Source organism: Manis pentadactyla, chromosome 4 (genome assembly GCF_030020395.1).
Source record: "Manis pentadactyla isolate mManPen7 chromosome 4, mManPen7.hap1, whole genome shotgun sequence".
NCBI lineage: Eukaryota > Metazoa > Chordata > Mammalia > Pholidota > Manidae > Manis > Manis pentadactyla.
The window spans coordinates 10,735,623-10,749,596 of record NC_080022.1 but is presented as its reverse complement, the minus strand read 5'-3'; the positions used below and the strand labels follow the sequence as shown (position 1 = coordinate 10,749,596).

The 13,974-nt window shown below is 53.3% G+C and overlaps 1 protein-coding gene across 7 annotated transcripts in view; it reads right to left on the bottom strand.

Moving 5' to 3' along the window:
- KAZN (kazrin, periplakin interacting protein) overlaps positions 1 to 13,974 on the bottom strand; it is a 1,067,116-nt gene that overhangs the window by 137,885 nt on the left and 915,257 nt on the right. Inside the window, exon 1 of one of the 7 annotated variants that reach the window (XM_036914291.2) lies at positions 8,499 to 8,887. The exons of 5 other annotated variants lie outside the window; for them this stretch is intronic. In XM_036914291.2, coding sequence (XP_036770186.2) covers positions 8,499 to 8,700 — 202 coding nt within the window. In that variant the 5' untranslated portion in view covers positions 8,701 to 8,887. Of the gene's footprint in view, positions 1 to 8,498; positions 8,888 to 13,974 lie in introns of those variants that run through there. One more of the 7 variants, XM_036914294.2, reaches the window with a different exon arrangement.

Genomic DNA, 13,974 nt, shown 5'->3' with positions numbered 1-13,974 from the left:
CTGGGCAAATCAGAACGAGCTATCACTGAGGCCTGGTGCAAGAGAGGGAAGACTCCACCGAAGACAGATGTTTCCACACTACACCTACAGGCCCTGTGGCCCAGGAGGGAAGCAGCCCAGCAGGTAGAGGAAGCCCTAGAAGAAACTCTGATGTTCTGCCCCAGAACTTAAGAGGGGTGCAAGTTTCCCCGGTCGGCTACTAGTGCAGCTAGAAGGTCCTCGAAGGTGCGTAGGAAGATGAGGGCCGGTGCTGCGGAAATCAAGGGCACGTCCCAAGCAAGCCCGCCAAGGCCAGGGGCGGTCTAAGATGCTGCCAAGGGTGCCTGGGCAAAAGGCCCGTGGGGACGGAGGGAAGTGGGCCCTGAGATCAGCGATGACTATCAGCCTTGAGCAGACGTTTGAAGCTGACAGGCAGCAGGGAATAATCAGGGCTGCAGGTGGTAAGTCTCAGACTACAAAGTCATAGACCCGACTGGTCCAAAGTCCCAGCCCTTAATCTGAAAGGAGAGATGGAGGCAGCCAGGATGGGGCAGCTGAGGGCTTGGACAGGACACTGGCATCAGCCTGCACTGGAACCTCAGGCTCACGGGAGCTTCTCTAAGACCCTGATGGCACACCCACAAGGGAATGTCTCCCTGCACTTCTCAGCACAGGCCGACCTTCTGCCCGAGGCAGATTCCCCAGAGCAGGCAGTGGTCCTTAAGCCTTAGTAGTTACAAATACGCCATGAAAAACAAATTCATGCAAGCCCAGGCCACACGCCTTCAAGAAAAGCTGCACTAAACAAAACCAACCAAACAAAATGATGTGTTAATGCATCACAATGGTCTAGGTATTAACAATATACTGGTCTTAATCACAGAAAAAAATGTAACGAATTAATTTCTTCCCCAAACCTTCCTGGCACACCTGGGAAATGGACATGTTTTAAAGAAGGAAGTGAGAGAAACACCGGGGATAAAGTATCAGGGACAGGGATCTCTGTGTGTGGCCCCAGGACTACCAGCAGAGGGGCAGGGATGGACGGAGCAGTGTAGGGTCCTGCAAATACCGTATGAGGTACTTGGATTAGGCAAATACACTGGGGCAGAAAGACTAGTGGTGACCAGGAGCTGGGGCTGGGGGGCTGGGGCATTATCATTTAATGGGAACAGTTTCAGTTTGGGGTGATGAAGAAGTGCTGGAAATGGATAATGGTGATGGCTGTACACAGAGTGAATGCCATGAAGTATACACCTAAAAATGGTTACAATGGTAAATTTTCTGTTATGTATATTTTACACCCTCTCCTTCCTCCCCCTAAAAAGGTGTAGGGTCCTGAACTCTACCCTGGACCTACTGGGTCAGTCTTGAAGGTAGACCCAGAATCTGCATTTGAGTCCATTAACTCTGGGACTCAGCTCTTTTCTGGTTCCCTATGCAGGGGAGGGCCACCAGCAGGGCCTCCCTACCCTCCACCCAGGCACCTTGACGTCCCCCCAAAGCAGCTGAGAAAGCCCTACAGGAGTTAAAGTGATAGGAATCCCACCTGCCACTGCATGGCTCTCCTCCGCACATTGCCATGGTGAGAGACGCCAAGAGGAAGCCCAGATGAGCCATTCAACTCAATACGTACGCTACACACACAACATTTGGGCCAACAACAAAAGGGACCCAGGTTGGGCAGGGAGGGTGGGCAGCTGGGCTGGGCAGGGAGGCTGGAGGAGCAACCCCACCAGTGGGTTTGGTACCAAATCTAAGGAATCCGGATGAGCCACAGGTAGAGTGTGGTCTCCACCGTCTTCTCAGCACCCAGCCCAGGGCCTGGCCCCTCCGGAAGGAAGGAGCTCAAGGAGCATTAAGCTCAAGGAAGAAGGAACATGGGTCAACGGAAAGGCGTGGGAATGCTAGGGGCAGCCTGGTGGAGGAGTGGGATGTCTGAGCAAGGCCAAAGTCTTACTCTGGTCACCTTCTCACCACTGGACAGGCCTGTGACTGCATGCGTGTCACACATGTGTGTGCCTCTTTTGAACAGGTTTGGGAAATGAGTGTTCCCCAGGCAGGGGGAGGCAGGGATTGGATTAGGAAAGGAAAACGTGAGGTTTAAGTAGGATGTCCATATACTTAACATCCATGTTGGGACATGTGTTGGTGCTGAAAGATGCTAAGCATTATATCATATAAGGATGCCGGGGATAAACCAGATAATATGGCCTCCCCAGTTTCTTACTCTGAAATTAACCCAATCCCAGAAAGGCAAAGGGCAGAGAAGTTTCAGAGTCTGGTCCATGAAACCCTTGCATCAAAATCACCCAGGGCACTTGATAAAAATACAGATTCCTGGGCGGCCCCTTCCCAAACGTACAGAGTTGGCACTGAGAGGTGGAGCCTGAGAACTGGCACACCGGCATGCACCCTAGACCTCCGTGGTCCTTAAAGTCTGGGACCCTTTTAATGGGTCAGGTGGAATTAGGGAAGTGGGTGAAGAGGGAAAACTCCCAGTTTTGGCAAGATGCCCTTGTGCATTTGTAAGTTGTCACATGTCACATGGTCCCTTCCTCACTGTGGACCTCAGTTTCCTTACTTTGTAGAGGGAGGGAATGGAACCATCCCTGCTGAGGTTTCCCTCTCACGACTAGGTTCCCAAATGGCCAGAGTCAGACCCCCCATCATGGGCCGGCTGGCCTCTTTGGGTTCTGGCTGGGGCAGAAAAGTGGGTAGCCTCCTGCAGCCACGTGAACAGCTCTGGGCTGCAGAGGCCTCACTCCCGATTACCTCTGGCTGACCGGAAGCCAGCATGCCAAAGATGCCAGGGAGAGAACCCCGTGACTCCCAGCACTGCAGCCCCTGCCCAGGCGGGGCCCTGAGGGAATTGTCAGCTGATGAAGGAAACCACAGGGGAGAAGCAATGGTCCTGGGGCAGGCAGCATGGAACGGCCACTCACTACAACCTGTGCAACCTCTTTAAGCCTCAGCTGTGTTACCTGTGAGACTACCAGCTGCCTTACACGGTTGGGGGAAGAGCAACAGGGATGAATAACAAAAGCCGGGCTCCTAGGCAGCCCTCAGTAAAACGGTTCTTCATCATTAACAGGACCTTCCCAAACAAAGATTCCTCCCTGCCTGGGCACATAGCACTTTGCAGTTAGGAGTGCGCTGGTGAGGCTGAGCTGTGTGCTGAGGAAGACGGCGCACAGGAGCCAGCAGCTGTTGTTTTCACTTCTCTCCAGGCCCCCAGGGAGGGCTTTCTGAAGCTTCTGCACAATTAAAAGGGACTGAGCACACTCAATGCCTCAGATAAAATTACAGCCCAAACTGGTTGGGAGAGCCGGAGCCAGCCTCCCAATCCAGGCAGCAACAGAAGACGAGGCCGTCATCACCTGCAGGTGATGGGTGTTCCCCCAAGCAGTCCCTGAAGCCCAGCGTGGACACAGAGGACATGCTCGGAGGGTCGCCGCCACCGAACCCACCAGCTCCTCCTCTTCTTAGCCCCGGCTGGGTGTCACCTAGTACAGGGCCAGGACATCAGGTGGGACGTACCTACCTGTCATACCCTTCTGGCTGTGAATTTCTCCCAGATTTGGGGCTCTCACAGCACCTGCTGGGCTAATGCCAGTTGTTGGCGAGGACTCTGGGGAATTGCTACAGTCAGTGTCTTCTAACTGGCCTCCCCTGAACGCGTCCAAACAGCAGACCAGAGAAAGCATCAAGTCCCTGCCTTCATGGAAGCTGCCCCAAGGGGTGCAGAAGTGGTCCTGGTAAGCAGGTGGCAAGCCTGACTTTCCCCCTCCCTGCCAGGCGCTCATCTGACACGCTCAACACGCTGTGCATTTACAGAGAGTAAGTTCGTAAAAAATAACTACACACACAGGCAGGCACACATGCACACACTTCGTAACCATGGCTTGCCATCCTCTCCGGAGATTTTATAGACCTTAGTAACTCGCAGTGAACATGGCATCCCCGGGACAATTGCTTTGGCCAGCTTTAATGATATGGTGGGTCTGCTTATCTGCTGGGGCTTAAATCTGTGTACACACCGTGCACCTGACTTCCTACTTCTGGTCATGGTATGGATGGGAGGGGCTAACTCCAGGGTCGTGTTTGTTATTTTCCTTGAGCCATGGTGCTCGGTGACTCCTAAGATGATTAAAAGGGGAGTCGACTCTTTCTCCAGAATGGCCAGCGGGTCCCAGCAAATCATCCAATTAACTCAACTGGAATATCACAGAGAACATAAAAGAGTGTATGGTGACTATTATGGAAATTTCGTGATGCCTTAGAAGGCCAAATAAGCAGCTTCCAGTCCTGCAGAATCACCTGTCTCATCAAATCCCAATATCTCAAATTGCAAAGAAAATTAAACATTTTACACACACATGCACAATCAAGTTTTTTGGACTCTTGATAAATTGGAATTTCCTCTCCCTCTTATGTCACAAGTACATTGGGATGCATAGGTATTAAAGCTGTAGCTAACCATACGGATTCCTGTCCAACAACTCTGAGGTGGGTAATACTATCTCATTGTACAGACGGGCAAACTGAGGCCCAGGATGTTCAATAACTTCCCTGGGGACACATAACTAGTAAGTAGCAGAGCTGGTGAATTGATTCCAAAGCGGGTGCTCTGTACCTACCCACTAACGGGTGCCGCCTGCCTTGGTTTAGTCCCTGTCGCTGAGCAGTCACACAGAGTGGGCAAAGGAGATCTCCCTAGCAAAGCCAGTGTGAATTTTCTTCAAGAGCAGTGACTTACTTTCACTCCTGATTGCCCAGGACAGTCAAATTCCAGTTGTTTCTGTCCCATTCAGTCAAGGATGCTCACACTCAACCTTTGTGGTCCGAGCAGGTGGCTTTCTAAGAGCATCCCCAATTTCAATGTGGAGATTTAACCTCACCTCCACCCCAGCAGACATCCTTTACAGAACGGATAACATGAAGCTGACCTGCTGCAGAAACTGCTAAGGTACAAAGATAAGCAAATGCTGGAGTCGCTTAAAACAAGGAATGTCAAGGAGAGGACAAGCTTTTTTTTTTTTTAAAAGATAAAAATTTAAAGCAAAAGAGACCTGAAACTTAATGTCAGTCTACTTTCTTAAGACCAGTTCAAGGTCTTTATACACTGCTTAGAGGTCTATAATCTGGGATCAAGTCTTGGCTGTAGCACCTACCAGCTGGGTGACTTTGGGCAAATTACTGAACTGTGTTGTGCACCAATTTCCTCCTGTATGGAAGGGATTAGCAATTGCCCCTCCGCCCTAGATCGCTGGAGACTGCTTCAGACCAAGTGTCCTATTCAGTCAGCACCACTCCTGGCCCTAGGGAGGGTACAGGACAGCCTTGGGAGCCAGTACACAGATACACAAGGACCTACTGCCCTCCTCCAGGGGGCTTTCTGTGAGGGGGAGGGACAAGAGGAGCCATGAACAACTCCAATGACTGATAAATAAGGTAGAGGGTAGAAGAGACTCTAGAAGTCCTGTGGCTGTTGAAGCTGGGGGTTACAAGAAAAGTTTATTGAGGCCATGACATCTGAACTGGGCCTGGAAGCCTGGATAGGCTTCAGATGAAGACAGATAAAGTGCCCTGTCCACAAAGCTACTAATTACCAACAACTTTTAAAAAATGACTTGGTACCTTTAGCTGATGGGCAACTTCCCTCATCTTAGGAGCTCAGCACCCATACACCTCGCATCATTCTCGAGCACTCTTTCTCTCTCTGACCACCCTGCCTAACCACTCGGTAGCACCTGCTCCTACCACACGAACCCCTCACCTGGTTTTATTTTTCTGCATAGCACTTACCCTCCATCCCCTGACACATCCTGTGCGTGTCTGCCTACTGGAATCACCTCCCACAGAATAGAAGCTCCATGGAAACAGGGGCTGCTGCTGTCTGGTTCACTGCTCTGTCCCTGACAGTTGCAAAGGTGCCTGGCAGGAGTGGGTGCTCAAGAAATGTGACTGAATGGACAGACAACCAAGGAGGAATAATTCATGTTCTCGGCCTAATGGAACCTCAGTGGGCACCTGGGTCTCTCTGCAGGGGCTCTGGGGTGATACCCTTAGATGGAGAGGTTCCCACTGCACCAACAGGGCGACTGAGCTGCAGAGTATCGCAAAGTCAGATTTGGGGCTGAATGGGGTGCAGGCTGAGCAGGCGTCTGATTTCTGCATCTTCTGCTCTGGTCCCTGGTACACATAGAAAGAACAGTAACTTCCGCTAGGAGAGGCCCGACCCTGGAGGTCACAGCTGTCCCCTGCATGGGGCCTGTCACCCTGCTAATCTCAGAACACCCTGCTTGAGCAATGTTGGTGTTCAAACCTCCATCCTGCCAAGCAAGCATCCTGGTTCCACACCCCTCAATGTGCCAATTCCCAGACTGGCTGCTATGGGGGCACTCTCAGCCCCATAACCAAGCATTACATTCAGCTGGGACCAGTGTGCTGAGATCCTGGGGTGAGTCACCCCACAACCTCTCAGAAGAGGGTGAAGGGGTGGGGTAGAGAGAGTTGTACAACTTTCTGGTTTAGAGGCTGTTTTGATCCTGTCCCTCGCCAGGATGCCATCTGTAAATTGGGAAAGGTGATCACTGCTCTCTGCCCTAAAAGAACACCGTGAAGGCCGTTACTATAACCAGCCCCAGAGCTCAGGGGTGGGTCTTTCTCAGCTACATCTTGTCATTAGGATGTTATTATTATGAACACACAAATGGAGTCGATAAAGACAGAAAGTCAACATATTTATCTCCACTCAGTCATCTTCAACATGGTTACATAATAACAACATCCACCAGGCACAAGTCAGCCTTGGGTCACTGAAGTACTTTATAGGCAAGACAAGCACCATCTTGACACAGCTCAGGAGGGTGGAGATGGAGCAGACAGCATCACATCCTAAGGGGAAACTGAGTCAGTGGGGAAACTGACAGGTGCCCCACAAGTGAAGCTGATGACTAACAGTAAGTATCAACTATGAACTAGGCAAGGTGCTTTGCAGACACGAGCTTTTCAAGGATCGAAAATGTTACTGACATTATTTTATTTTATCCCCACTTTACATATGGGTAAACTGAGTCTCAAAGAGATCAAGCAACTTGCCCACACTCTCCCATTTGCTCATTTTTTGCATCCGTGCTCTTCTATACCAAGCTCTCTTGGACTCTAACGGCTCCATGCAACTGGGGAGGAGGTGGGACTGTTCCCAGCAGGGCGAACCCCAAGGCCAACAGTTCAGAGTCAAGTGTCCCCCTTCTAGACCCTTGGTGACCCAAGACTTGAACTGCTCCAGGACACCAGCAAAAGCACAGCTAATGAGAGCCAGATGGTTGGTGGTCCCTGCTCCTGTGGCTAAAAATATGACCCCCAGGATCCTGTCTCCTGAGGAGATCAACTACAGACAGCCTGGAATTAGGGGGACTTGGTCCTGGCTTTTTTCTCACAGGAAAGAAATAATTATTAGGTAAATAAGCCACTGTTTCCCGGCTGGTGAGCCCGTTGCTCAGGAAAGGCATTCTGGTGTCAATTCAGAGACCAAATCTGAAATGGCTTTAGGGCTGTGGGACTTAGGGCAAGTTACTTAAACTCCAGCCTTTTCTGTCCTTATCTTCATGGAGATAACACAGCCTCACCTCCCAGGGCGGAGATAGGATTTTAAGGAGACACTACATGTAAATTATTGGAACACAATAGGTGTTCAAGAAATAATGAATAATCATGCTGTGCCTCTCCCCCCAGTTCCCATTTGTCCTGGAAAAAGTATTCAAACTTCAAACCGATGATGAGAGACGTTTGTCAGAAGCCCTTTGTCTTCCATCTGAATTTATTCCCATCTCGGAGTCAAGAAGATCCAGGGGTTCCTGTGGGCCCTCCCCATGACCTAATTGGGGGTGGGGATGGGGGCAGCTGAGACCGGAACAGAATGGAACGGGCGCACCCACTCGGAACATTTACCACTAAAACGCTGTTCTCCGCTTGGAGTGGATCAGCCAATGATACACAATCAGACCACTGCATTTGTATCCCATCCCCACCGCTGCGATTTCCCCTTCTGCATTAGCCGTTCAAGTCAGGAGAAACCGTTCGGGTCCTAGCACACGCGAGTCACCGCTTGCCTCTCGGAGGGGCGGCGGTCAAGCGGGGCTCTCCTGGCACTTCATGGGGCTGCCAGGTGGATTACAGGTGCGGGCAGAGCGGGCCACCCCAACTTGGCGCGGGGCTGACCCCTTTCAGATGCAGAGGTGGGTCTCCAGGCAGCGCTGGAGGCAGGCGTGGCCTTGACCTCCCTCCGCAGCTTTCTCGGGGCTTGGCGGGAAAGCCGTGGACGCCGAAGCCCCCGCCCCAGGCGCGTGTCCCCTGGCACCCGCCCCGCCCAGCGCTCGGGGCTCGGGGCTCCGTGCGGCGAGAACTTTGCCACCAGCGGCTTCGCGAGCCGGCCAAGAGCGCCCCCGCGCGCCCGCCCCGGCGGCTCCCCTGGCCCGCGGCCGCGCCGCCCTCCCGGCCCGGCGCGCACCTACCCGGCGGGCTGCAGTCGCCATCCGCCCGAGCCGCGGGCGTCCGGGGCCAGTCGCCGGGCCTCGCCGCGTCCGCACCCGGCTCGCAGGCTGCGGGCCCCGGGGGGCGCGCCGGCCCGGCCCCCGGCCCGCAGCAAGGCACCAGCTCGCCCTGCGCGGAGGGCTGGCGGACGCGCTCCCAGGTGCCCGAGTCCGCCGCCCGCATGCCGCGTGCCCGGGGGGCGCTGCCCGCGGCGGCGCGGGGGGTCCGACGGCGGGCGCCCGGCTCAGAGCCCCAGGGGCCGCCGCCGTAGCGGGGCGCCGCCGCGCGCCGGACCGGGGCTCTCCGTGCGGCCGGACGCCGGGCCGTCCGCGGCCGCCGCACGCGAGGAGTCCGGCCTCCGCGCCTCTCACGTGGGGCGACTCCAACTCCCGCGGCCCCGCCTCCCGCTCCTTCCGGGCCGCCGAGGGCCGCCCGGCCGCCCCGCCCCGGCTCCGCCCCCTCCCCGGCGGCGCCCAGACTCGCCCCAAAGCCTGGGCGCGCCGCGTCGCCCCGTAGTGCGCCCGGCCCCTCGGTGCACCCCCAGCACGGTCACTCCGGGAGAAACTGAGGGTGAGAAAGATGGCCATTGTCATAGGGGTCGGAAGCGCCAGGCTTGGGCCCAGGTCTTTGAAAGCCCCAAGTGAGTGCATCGGGAACGGCTGCTGGTACCCCAGTTTGCCTGTGTCTGTCCAGTCTTCTGACACCCTTGTGACAGCCTTGCTAAAATGCTGGCGTCCCAAGAACTGGACGGGAGAGGGCAGAAACAGCGGGCAGGGGAAAGGGTGGGAGTCCTGGGACTTTTCCTTCAGCCCCCTCTGTGTGACCGTTCTTTAAGTGAATACAATACTGGGCACATTCGTTGCGTCAGGGGGAAGAAAACTGATACGGTCCATACCCACCTGGTGACTGTGATCGGGGGGGGGGGGGCCCTGTGTCTGCACTGCACTTCCTCAAGCCTCAGTTTCCCCATCTACAAAATGGGGCACCAGTAATTCCCATCCCATCCAACGTCAGGGATGCTAATGAAAACCTCTGCCACAGGCAAGTGGCAGGTGAGGTGGTTCCCAGGGGAGGCCAGGACCTGGACCTCAGGAGTTGGGGGCGGGGGTGCACAGTGACCAGGCCAGACAAGTCCTCTAGAAGGTAGCACCTTGAAGGGTCTGCAAATCTGCATCTGTCCCCTGGAGTGGGTGCCCCAGTGGCTGGCAGGGCTCCCTGCAGAGTACGTTTGGTTGCAGCTCTGAGACCCCTTTGATCTGGGGATTATGAAGCTCTTTAGAAGGACTAATGATCTCAGGAGACAGGTCTGGTTTCCCCCTATTGTTAGACATCAGAGCCAAGGCTACACAGCCAGGTGAGGAGTTACACACTCCCAGGGGTGTCCCCAGCCCTCCTCCCAGGCAGCATGCACCCTAAGCTTCCCAGTCCTGCCTCTGTAACCTTTGGCTCCCACTGGCCCAGATCTGAGCTCTGGCATTTTCTAGGTCACTGGCATATGGCCCTCTAACAAGCTGTGGGAAACAAAGTACTTCCCCCACCCCAGGTCTCTAACACTTTTCACGCTTCGGTTTCCTGTCCGTAGGCAAGGAGCTCCACCTCTTAGCAACCACTGTGGCCTGGCCACCATCCGTCAGGGCCTTCCCAGCTTCCACCCCCACATCTTCCTCACCCTCCCAGTGGCTGGGAAACTGGCCCAGGGCTGCCGCAGACCCCCATCCCTGTCTAACTGGAACCCTGACTGCCCAGTGGAAGGCCGGTGGGTGACACCAAACCCTGGTGCGCCCAGCCAGGGATGAAAACTACCCAGGGGGTTAAACACCCATACCACTCTGGGGCAAGGAAACCGACCCCACACCAAGTGACAGGAGAAGCTGGGAATCCCCCAATTCCTCTGCCTTTGCTGGGATACAAAAGGAAGATGGCTCTGAGTCATCCTGGGGAGGGGAGCTGGGAATGCCCTTGCCTTCTGGAGACATCTGGGACAGGATCCTCTGTTTCAGATGACTTCCGTGACCCACAGGGGACATAAATGAGGGAGGTGGGCTGTGTGTGGGGCTGCTGAAACTTGTTTCATAAGGGCATTGAGGTTTAATCTTTTGACTTAGACACTCTTTGCACTTTCAACATAGAGGAAGCCTCTTCATTTCCAAAAAGAAACAGGCTCTCTCCTATATTTCTTGAAGTACCTGGGACTCTTAGTCAACCTTCTACTCTGCCACTTTTGATAGAGACATGCACTTTCCTCTTAACTCCCTAACAAGGAAACAGCAGCACACACATGAATGCATAATACTTGCCCTGTGGATTTGGAGTCAGGAAGACTTTAGGGAGTGGTGGGGACTGTGGCAAACAAGAGGCCACCAACCCCCATGGAGGAGGGAGTACATTGCTGTCATGCAGAAAGGTGGCTGTAGTATTACCAGAGGTTCTAGTTTTTCTTTTTTAGAGCTACTAGGACTGTGGACTTTTATATGTAAGCTAAGTTTGAAAAGTTGGCCACTCTTTAAAACTTAGAAGAAAGAGGAGAGTGAGGAGAAGGGAGAGAAAGAACAACAAAGTGGGCATATCATCTAGAATTGTCTATCTAGCCCCCTGCTGCCCTCAGTGGTTGCCTCTGCAGCCTCTCAGAAGTCTGCACATACTTTCTACTCACATTTCAATAATCCACGCCTTTTCTCAAGCCCATAGGTCTGGGAAATTTCCACTGCTCTCCTCACTCAGTAAGGCTTTGCCTGGCTGGATGTGAGGCTGTTAGTTCTTGATGAGTGTGTGTGTGTGTGTGTGTGTGTGTGTGTGTGTGTGTGTGTGTGTGTGTGTGTGTGTGTGTGTGTGCACGCGTTCCCCACACTCAGGACCAGGAATTCACATGGCAGTGGATACCAATGCCTTCTCGGGGTTCCCAGATGTCCAGGCCTCCTCCAGTCAGCCCCAGCCTTTCAGCCTCTCTGCTCACACCTCAGGAGTAGGCAGACCACTGGCAGGAGCAATAGCCTGCAGCCTTCCAGAAAACCATGTGTCTTTGGCATGGGAGTATTTCTTCCCTGAGGTATGTTTCTGATTATGAAGATACCCTGGGCCCAGGAGACATTTCTGCTCAGTTCTGCAACAGGACATCCAGGAGCCAAGAAGGGACAACCTATTTTCTGCCCAGAGCAGCCTTGGGTAGGCTCTCCAGGAATGACGAGTCTGGGGTGGTATTTACTGGAGACTTCAAGACAGAGCCAGCTTCTGAGTGTGCAACCTGTGCAGAAGGCCTTGCGCTAAGGTTAATGCTCTGCTGCCATCGCCTTCAAATTCTGAATAACTTTGAACCAGGGGCCTTGCACGTGCCTTTTGCACTGGGATCCACAAATTATGTCGCTGGTCCTACTCCCAGAGGATCTTCCCAACCTCCCTGGGGGATGCTGGGAATTGTTGTTGGAGATAGCTGGGCCTGGGATTTAGCTTATTGCATCCTTCAACACAAGGGTACGATGTATCCGGCCTCTGCCAGGCAGCTGGAAGGGAGGTTTTGGGGGTGGGGAAAAGTGGCAGGAACTGTCCCCATCCATCCTCTGGACGACTCACTAAGGAATAAAGGCACAGTGGGAATTTGGGGGAGGGGAGATGGGCAGTCCAGCCAGAGGGTGGGGAGGCTGTGCTGGTTCTGAGCTTCCAGGCCAGACAATGTCCCCATGATCCTGACCTTTGGCCATGAAAGAAAATACAAAGGAGGCTGGGGACAGGGACTCAAGGAATCAGTTCAGTTCTCACTCATAGTGCCCCTTCACTCTCAGGGGAACTCCCTTCAGATCACAGGAGAAAATGGACATGATGTATTTGACTTAAGGAACAATACCCAGAAACACTGTACGAAAAGACTCCACTATATTTGATATATCTGCTTGATGTTCAGTATCTGAGCCTCCCGGAATTTTTTAGGTGTTTTTTGTTTTTGGTTATGTTTTTAGTATTTATAGAAGAGGTTTTACTGAGATCTTCCAACCAACAAACACTTCTGTACTCTCACCAAACACCTGCAGCTAAGAAGAGGTGGTAACTTTGGATTCCTAGGAATCTGCACAGTTTTGTGTGTAACACTCCCATGAACTCCTGGCAACACTTCCCAGGAGTCTGGGAACCTCAGTAACAATGCCAGGTTCCCACCCGCCCCCAGCTTGTCTGGGACTGTGGAAAAGGGCCTTTAAGCACCCTCACTGGCAAAAGAAAACTGAAGGGCTGGGTAGCAGATGTGAGGAGGGCTTTTCTAGCTCTGCTCTGCCCACTACGGTTGAGTCAGTCTTCTTTATCCTTCTCATGTTGGTTGTGTGGTTATGTTTTTTTGTTGTTGTTACTAGTAGCCATAGCAAGTGTATTAGTTACCTATTGCTGTGTAACAAATTATCCCCAAACTGTGGCTTAAAACAACCAGCATTTATTATCTCTCAGGGTCTGTGGGTCAAGCATCTAGATGTTGTTTAGCTGGGTGCCTCTGGCTCAGGGCCTGTCATAGCTCATAGACTGTAAGCCAGGTGTCAGCTGGAGCCGCAGTCAACTCCAGGCTGTACTTGGGGAGGATCTTCTCCTAAGCCGTTTGTGTGGCTCTGGCAAAATTCAGTTCCTCAGCGGGTGTTGGACTGAAAACCTCAGCTCCTCATTGGCAGTTGGCCAGAAAGCCACCCTCAGAGCAATAGATCCACTGGCAGAATGGCAGCTTGCTTCCACCAGAGGGCTCCGAGAAGGAGCAAGAGAGGGTGTGTACAATATAGAAGCCACTGTTTCTCTGAAACCTAATCTTGGCAATGACATCCATCACCTTTCCCCTGTTGCACTTGTTAAAGGTGAGTTGCTAGGTCCTGCCCTCACTTGATGGGAGGAATTACAGGAAGCCATAAATATCAGGAGGCAGGGGTCACTGAAGCCATCTTGGATGGGGGCTGCCCACCCCAGAGGGCCGGGGACACAGTCCATGGAGGCAGAAGGACCAGATTCAGATCCTGGCTCTGATATGCACTAGGGTAGGATCTTGGACAAACAATTTCATCCCTGGAAACCACAGGTTCCTCATCTGTTAAATGGAGATGATCGTGGCCACTACCTCAGGGTTATGGTGGGAGGTTTCAATGACAAGAGGTACACACAGAGCTCTGAATGATGTGCAGGGTAAATTCTCAAATAATAGGTTTGAGGGACATTGCTGGAGGAGGCCAGAGTGACGTGCCCATTACTTCTAAGCCAGACAAGCATTACCTGCTATCTGCATGGGGATCTGCATGCTCCCATCCATTCCTGAGCACTCCAAAGCGACTTGGGACATCCTTTGGCAGGCCCTGGGATGACTCTGTGGCTGAGGCCACCAGCAGGGGCCGTGCTGATCTCCCTCAACCATCCCAGTAGGACTCTGGGGCACAGGTGCAGTGGGGATGATTAGCTGGATTTTCCCCCAAACCTACTTAAGACTTTTGCCCTTGGGGCACA